General features: G+C 44.0%; 1 protein-coding gene across 6 annotated transcripts in view; it reads left to right on the forward strand.

The window, feature by feature from the left end:
- The window catches only part of LOC102680039, a 34,268-nt gene that overhangs the window by 3,064 nt on the left and 22,820 nt on the right, over positions 1-8,384 (forward strand). For 5 of the 6 annotated variants that reach the window (XM_031508302.1, XM_031508301.1, XM_031508303.1 and 2 more), the window contains exons 2-8: positions 5,407-5,521; positions 6,053-6,291; positions 6,697-6,970; positions 7,108-7,300; positions 7,368-7,589; positions 7,777-8,012; positions 8,085-8,365. In XM_031508302.1, coding sequence (XP_031364162.1) covers positions 5,407-5,521; positions 6,053-6,291; positions 6,697-6,970; positions 7,108-7,300; positions 7,368-7,589; positions 7,777-8,012; positions 8,085-8,365 — 1,560 coding nt within the window. Of the gene's footprint in view, positions 1-815; positions 1,037-5,406; positions 5,522-6,052; positions 6,292-6,696; positions 6,971-7,107; positions 7,301-7,367; positions 7,590-7,776; positions 8,013-8,084; positions 8,366-8,384 lie in introns of those variants that run through there. The other variant, XM_031508305.1, reaches the window with a different exon arrangement.

An 8,384-nucleotide genomic window follows, 5' to 3' on the forward strand; every position in this document is an offset into this window, starting at 1 on the left:
AAATAGAAGAAAGGAGGAAGGAAAGAAGTTCGTTTCCTCATTCGAAGAGAGAGTACTGTTGTTTCTTTGAGCGAGAAGAAGGAGAGGAGCAATCGATCGATCGAGAGATCGTTCGATCAGAAATGCGCGATCCGCTGTGAGGTGAAAGATATAAAGAGAGAGAGAAAGAGAGAGAGAGGAGAGGAGAGGAGAGAATTGGAAGGGATTCGAAGGTGATCCGCGAGGACGAAGAGATACGAGGCGAGATAGCGGAGAAACGGATGTGGTGCAAAAGATTGATCTGGATTTTCCAGTGGCTATGGACGGGCTGCGATATTTGGCTCTGACGATGAGTTCTTTATTCGTCGCGCCTTGAGAGCATAACGATTCTCGGCACCTCGCCCTCGAGAAACCTTTAAACTTAAGACGGCGAAATTCCGTCGTGGCGAGAGATTTGATTAACTGATATACCGACGCGCAACGACAGTTTATTTCATCCGAGGGAATCGTCGAGTTTTTTTCCTCCCTCTCCCTTCTCTTAATATTTTACTCTCTCGCGATAATAAAATATCTAATATCGTCGCTCTGGCTGGCTTTAAATAGTTATATCGATATAAAGTGGACGCGTGGCTAAATTCGCAAAGCATTTATTTTTACCGATCACCGACCTTTGATCGTTAGAAAGAAAGGGAGTGAGAGAGAGAGAGAGAGAAGAGAGACGAGAGATTGGGAGATCGATTAGTCGATGATTAATCACCGACTAATGTGCGACGGATCATGTGAACGATAGATAGTGAGAATTCGTTCGTACCTTTCGTGGTAAAAATTCGGGGATTGTGCGCGTGGTGGTGCTCGAGAGTGAAGTAAAGGGGGGGGAGAAGGAAATGGATACGTCACCGTCCAAGATACTCTCGCCGAGTTCCTCGGGATCCGGAAAGATCCACTTGGGCGAGGGAATGGCGTTGTCCGGCCTACGAAGAGCGCTCTCTCAAGTGTCGATGCTGGTCGTCAAAGCGACCACGTCGGGGGAAACCGCGTGGAGAGAAGAATTGCAAAAGTATGTTCCATTTCATCCCCAATTCTTTTTATTCCCCTTTCATGCGCTCGATCTAGCGGAACGAGGAATAATCGTGCGTTCGAGGAAAGAAAGAAAGAAAGGAAGAGAACTCGTCTCTGTTCCTAACTTTGCTTTTTAGATTTTCTAATGAGGATCCCGAGAAATAATCGTGCGTTCGCGGAAAGAAAGAAAGAAAGAAAGAAAGGAAGGAAGGAAGGAAGAGAAACGCGAACTCGTCTGTGTTAGATTTTTAGATTTTCTAATGACAATCCCACGAGCTCGTTTCACGGGAACGAGAAATAATCGTGCGTTCGAGGAAAGAAAGAAAGAAAGAAAGAAAGGAAGGAAGGAAGGAAGAGAAACGAGAACTCGTCTGTGTTCGATTTTTAGATTTTCTAATGACAATCCAACGATCACGTTTCACGGGAACGAGAAATAATCGTGCGTTCGAGGAAAGAAAGAAAGAAAGAAAGAAAGAAAGAAAGAAAGAAAGAAAGAAAGAAAGAAAGAAAAGAACTCGTCTCTGTTCGATTTTTAGATTTTGTAATGACGTTCGGCGTATAAAGCGAATAAAGCGAGTTTACAATTGGCCGATTGTTATCCGGTGCACCGTCTCGAAATCAAGATGCAAGAAGATGACCGAATCAAGGACGATTACCAATAGTCGAGTTAAAAGCTCATACGTACCATCCGAGCGGTAACATTCTTTAAACAACAATCTCTCTCTCTCTCTCTCAACGGTTTATATCATTACGTTTATTACGGCTAGTTATCATAATCGCAGCCACTTTCTCGTTCGTTCTAAATCGCTTCGTTTTACGAACCGCGCGTAGGCCGATCTTTCGAAACCTCGCGCAAACCCCCTCTGCTTTCCGATCGATCGTTTCTATCGATCCGATCGATCGACGAACGTTCTCTACACTCGGGAGGAAAAGAAAATTACGTTCGTTTTCTCTTAAGAATCGATCGATTTCTCAAATCAGTTGCCAGTTTCGAGGAAGAATTGATAATAAGAGATGGTTGATTTTTTAATGATCGTTCCGGATAGATCGTTGGCGAGCGTCAAGGTCAAAACTCAGATCGCTCCTCTCGGATTTCAGTGACGTAAACGCGCGCCTCTCGCGAGACGTGAAAATCCCTCGCATTTTCCAGTCGGAACAGGTGTGGAAGTCTTGATCTATTTTCATCTCGGGTCAATATGTCAGGGTTGAAACTGAACCGAACAACACGAATTTAGAACGTCGTTTGCCAGACGAATCGACCAAGCCAAATCGAACAGCGGTCTAGGTCCGTTCAGAAGAAAATCGCTACCAAAAACTCTCTCTCTCTCTCCCTCTCTCTCGCGATCGATCTATCGTCACCCTCCTCTTCCCTGGATAAATTAAAACACTCTTCCAAATCCATCTTACACGACAACCTCGTCAAATTCATCCATCCATTGAATCTTCTATTCTTACATTCCCTTTCAAAAAAATTCGTCCAATTCTGAAAAATTCATCGTTCGATTTCCACGGCGAGAAGAGGGAGGAGGAGGATAAGAAAGGAAACGAGAAGCGTCATCTTCTCGAACGGAAACGTCCTCCTCCTGTTCTCTCTGCGATACAATTTTGACGTGATCTTGGAAGGGGGAGAGGAAGGGAATCCGGATTGGAGCCGCGACAAAGTCGATCAGGGACGAGGGTAAAAGGAGGCAAGTTCAAAGAGAGAACGGCGAGGGCATTGCCAACAACTTTAGCGCCTACCCACCACCGCTTATCTTCCTATATCGATGGTCGCGCGCTGCGCAATGCATCGACCGGCTTAGAACTCGCGCGTGCCTCGTTTACCAAATGTCGGGTTTATAGGCGAATTTTCCGCGAGTTCCGCGCGCTTATTTCTGGATTTTCGATTCGAGACGAGACGAGACGAGACGCGATGCGACGAGGCGAGGCGAGGCGAGGCGAGCGCGTGCCGCGTCTGGCCGTCGCGCTGGAATTCACCACCCGGAAACTTTGCACAGACAGATTTCCCGAACTCGGTTAATTGAAACGTTGAAGGAAACGAGAAGTTGGAAATTGGTTCGAATCACTTGGATCGACGCTTACTTCGATCCTCGAGGCTGGGATATATATTCGCGGCCATTAGCAAAAGTTATTTGAGATTTGGTTGACGTTTCGCGACGTCAAGAGGAGGAGGAGGAGGAGGAGAGTCCGCGTATTATTATCGCAGAGTTCGAGAAAAATTGTGCGTGGATAATTTGAACGTTTTCAAATTATATTTGAAATGAATCTTTTCTTTTTTTTTTTTGCTTTTTGAATTTAAAAAATATCGGTATCGGTAGGATTCGTAATATCGGTAATATTAATAAAAAATATCGGTCTAATTATAAAATCTATCTATCAACGTGAGTTCCTTTTATTTTTTTTGGAGGAGGAGGCACGATCGGTTGCCTCCTAAATCCGTCACACAAGGAACATTTGTCTACAATCTCGAGCTCTATTATTACGTTATTATCGATGATCTATTTTACCTTCCATTTCACTTAACGCCAGAAATCTTCTCGCTCTTCTTCGATCGAAATTTACTTAACACTTTCAATCTCTTGCCAACGCTTGTCAGTGATTTTCATCGTATTATTATCATTTTCGACGATCGATTCTTCGTCGATCGAAATCAAAATTTATTTATTTTATCGAACAGCTCATCCCTCTCGCCGATTTTTCCCAAAACCGAATGAATCATACGCGATCGCATTTCGATAAACAAAAGCTCGCGAATAACGTGAGAACCTGTGTCGTCTCAAACACGACATTTCACGGGGGGATAGAATTGGAATCGGTGTATTTTTAGCGAAAGACTCCGAGTTAACTTTAGAAGGGTCGACCGATTAGTTCGTCTCGTACGCGCGCGCGCGGATTCATTTTCAACCGATAAATAAATCGACTGTACAATTGCAATTTCTACCATACTTTCGACACTCTGTCTCGATCGATTTACAAAAACATACAAAAAGATACAAAAAGATAAAACGGAGGAGGAAACGTTTTTCTTCGAGGAGTGATCGAAAGTGCGCTATCATATGATTCGAATGTATCGATGAAGGAAGCGAATAAAACGGGATCGACCAAATATTTGGACGTGTCGGGTTTCGCGATACTTATTTTCATATCGTGGCGGGTACAGGGCATAGGGCTATAGACACACCGATCCGAAGCGTTCTCTCGTTCTGTTCGCGACAGCTGGTGTACGATTATTGAACTCGATAAAACGATATTCCGATTACTTTCGTTTCGTTTTTTTCTTTTTTTTTCACGGCAAAGTGGAATCGACTCGCGAGGAAAACGAAGAGAGAGAGAGAGAAATTCGATAGAGAACAAATAGGTAGGAAGATATGAAAACTATGCGATGCCGAAAATATAACGGAGGACAAACGAAACGCAATATTCCTCGCGAGTCTGTGTTGCCTTCATCTTTGAAAAATAACTAAAAATACGAGTAGAATTATATATATATATATATATATATACATATAACCTTTTCAAATAAATTTGCGGTTGCGATTCGATACGAATAATCACGTTCTATTAATTGCTGTTTAAATTTAAATGGAACTATGATTTCTCGTATAGAGCGGAGAGTACAGTATATTGGTGAGAAAATTATTGGCTTGCACACGATGCTCTTTAAAGTTATGCTCTTTTAAGAGCATACCGCGATTACCGGCGATAATGATTCATTTAGAGGCGGAGAACTATCAGGACCCGGTCGTCTGTCGATTTTCTGGCGTATTGCCCCGAGGATGGATCGCTCTATCCTGGCGTCGAACGGATGTTCCGATGAATTATGTCCTTTGGCATTAGCCTCGGTGTATTTCAGACCGGTCCATACGACCGTTTTAAACGGCCTTAGAGAAGCCGTGGGAGGCCTCTCTCTCTCTCTCTCTTTCTGCCGTTTCCCGTCTCCGCTCAGCGAAAACGCAACTCTCCGCAACATTTTCTTTCTATCAGGTGTGTTTGAACCGAACCAATCTTGAACCAATCGCTCTCGTTCGAGTGGAAACTCGACGAGTAAAAAAAGAAGCGGAGATGTCAGTGAACTTCTTGGAAAACGGGTCCCAAATTTAGAACGGTCGATCGAGTTCTCTAACGAGAATTTTTCTTTTTTTTTTTTTTTCGGAGGAACCAGAAATAGGAAGAAGACGTTTGATATTTTTTTTTTTTCTTTCTTTTTCTAACAAAAAACGACCTCGAAGCGAACGAAATATCCGACGCGGATCCTCGTTGCGGTTCGCGGTCTTTTTTTTTTTTTTTTTTTTTTTTTTTTTTTTTTATAACGAGACGAAGATGGAAAAGTTGGAACGACAAAGGTAAAGAGAGGTTTTCCGCTTTCAGATACAGGCAGACCAGATTCAGCTCCCGAAGAATACGGAAAAGGGTGGTTTTCAAGCACGGCGATTGCAATGTCGTACAAGGAAATGTCGCCAAGCGACGACGACGTTACCTTCAGGTAATTTTGAGATATTTCTAAAAGCGTATACGGCCGATTGCGACGATTCGACCGATCCAAGGCGATTTCGACGAATTTTCGCCAACGGGAACCAGACTTTACTCCCTTTACGTTCCTCCTTTCGCGCGAGAATACGGTTTTTTGTCGTTTCATTCAACGTTAATAAAGCGAATTCTTGATTCCGTCTCGATCTATTTTCTCGAATCCAATTACTTGCCAAATTTGTCGTATATATACGTTCTATAGCGGATCCACTTTGATGCAACTTCTATATTCCGATTCTCTAGAAACGTATATTATTCGACGCGTGGGTTAAAATTATCGCGATTGTTTAACTTTCTCGCTCGTTCTACGATCCTCTCTCGTTCTGGCCTAGTCCATAAATTTATCTCGATTCTTTTTTTTTTTCTTTTTTTTTTTTTTCCTCTAACGATCCGCGAAAAAAAGGAAGAAAAGAGAAAAGCCTTCGAATCTATCGTTCCCCGCTCGTCATTTCTTTTCTTTTTCTCCATCCGTTTATTTCTTCCCCAGGATATTTTCACGACGCTGGTCGACGCACAATGGAGATGGACCCTTCTGGTGTTCTCGATGAACTTCTTGCTCTCGTGGCTAGGTTTCGCCCTGATTTGGTGGCTGATCGCTTACAGCCACGGCGACCTCGATCCGGAGAATCACGCCAACTCCAACTCGACCTTCATCCCCTGCATCGAGAACATTCGTGGATTCACCAGCTCGTTCCTCTTCTCGATCGAGACCCAGCACACGATCGGGTGACTAATTATCCAATTCTAAACCGATTTCACGATCGTATCGATCACGATATTCGATGCACCCTCTCCCCCTCGCTTAATTACTCGACTGTTACACGTTCGTTCGATGAACCTTCCCACCAATTCTTCCGTAATTTTTTCTTTCAAAAAATCTAAGAACGATGGAGAGAGGGGGAGGGAATGGAAGAAACGCGCATGTCATTAAACGTAACATTATTATCGTAAGTTTATACTATATATATTCGTACAAATACTTCGATAAGAATCGTCAGATATTCCATAGAATATTATCCTCCACTGGATTTCCTTGCATTCGTCCAAGTTTATTCTCTAAGAAAAAGAATAATATAAAAAAATAATAATTTCTGGGAAAGGAGTGTCTAACCGAAGGGAAAAATATCGCAGGTACGGATCGAAGCACCCTACGGACGAATGTCCCGAGGCGGTGTTCGTGATATGCATCCAGTCGATGACAGGCGTGATACTGCAAGCTTTCATGGTGGGGATAGTTTTCGCCAAACTGTCCCGGCCCAAGAAGAGAACGCAGACGTTGCTGTTCTCGAGGAACGCGGTCATCTGTCAGAGGGACGGCCAACCGTGCCTCATGTTCCGCGTCGGTGACATGAGGAAGAGCCACATAATCGAGGCTCACGTGAGGGCGCAGATGATCAAACGAAAGGTGAGCGAAAGAACGAAAGGATCGTCCGAGTTCTCTTATTTCTTTATCTCGATCGATATCTCGGTCGATCGATAAAGAAAGGGGAAGCGGGGAATAACGAATGATAATTGATGAGAGCAAGCGTTGAAAACTTTCAGGTGACCAGAGAGGGGGAATTGCTACCTTTCTTCCAAACGGAGCTGAAAGTGGGGAGCGACGGCGAGGAGGACAAGATCTTGTTCATCTGGCCGACGACCATCGTTCACAAGATCGACGAGCAATCTCCCCTCTATCATATATCGGCAAGCGATATGCTGCGCGAACGTTTCGAGATAGTGGTTATATTGGAAGGTATTTCGTATAGAAACGAAAGGATTTGTAAAGGATTGTAAACGAAAATATGGCTCCTCGATTTCAGGCGTGATCGAGTCGACCGGAATGACCACCCAGGCGAGGAGCTCCTATCTACCCTCTGAGATTTTATGGGGGCACAGGTTCGAACATATAATCACGTTCAAAAAGGAGACGGGGGAATACGAGGTGAACTACACCCTTTTCAACAATACGTACGAGGTCGATACGCCGTTGTGCTCGGCGGCCGATCTCGATAAAATTAAGGCGATGCAAAGAGCGAAAGGAGGTACGATACGATCTTTTTTCGACCATTAAAATATATTTTATAGCCGTACGATACACAATATTATTATTATAACTATAAGTTCAACTTTTACTTTTGTTCGCGCGATATTCTCTCCGAAAAGAGAGAGAGAGAGAGGAAAGAATTAATTTCGATCGAAAATTCCTGTTGTTCCATCCGATTATTTCAGAGCGCATGAGCAACACCGGATTCGCTCATTATCGCGATGCATCGAGCAGTTCTTTGACCACCGGATCCGGTTCCAGCCTGGCGTCGTCCACCGGTGGATTGCACATGAACGTGCCAATGACATCGTTGACTCCGATTCCAGTTATGATCACGAGCCCGGACGGCTCTCTGAGACGCGAGAGCATGCAGAGCGGGCAAACCGAGATGAAACCGCCGATATTTTACACGCATAACGAGGTAATAATTCCCTTCTTTCACCCTCCTTAAATAATTTACAAAATTCGAATTTGAGAGGAGAATGTCTTTCAGTTTTTGGACAACGAGCATTCTTCGAGTTATCCGCAAGACGATTCCGGAAATCAGGAGGACTACGATCGCGTGTTGGAGGATATAAACGCGACGTTGAGGAAAAGTCGAGCGCCGAGCCAGGAGGCGAGGAGGATGCACAAAGAGGCGTCCAAGACCACGTTGGATTCCAGAAGAAGCGAGTGCAGGGACGCGATAAGAAGATCCAACTCAAGGATAACCATGGATCAAATCCCGATTAATACTCCTCCGAGATCACCCTCGCGACAGCATTTAGAGCCCAGGTATTCTATATATATATAT

This window comes from Apis dorsata, unplaced genomic scaffold (genome assembly GCF_000469605.1).
Source record: "Apis dorsata unplaced genomic scaffold, Apis dorsata 1.3 scaffold_82, whole genome shotgun sequence".
NCBI classification, from domain to species: domain Eukaryota; kingdom Metazoa; phylum Arthropoda; class Insecta; order Hymenoptera; family Apidae; genus Apis; species Apis dorsata.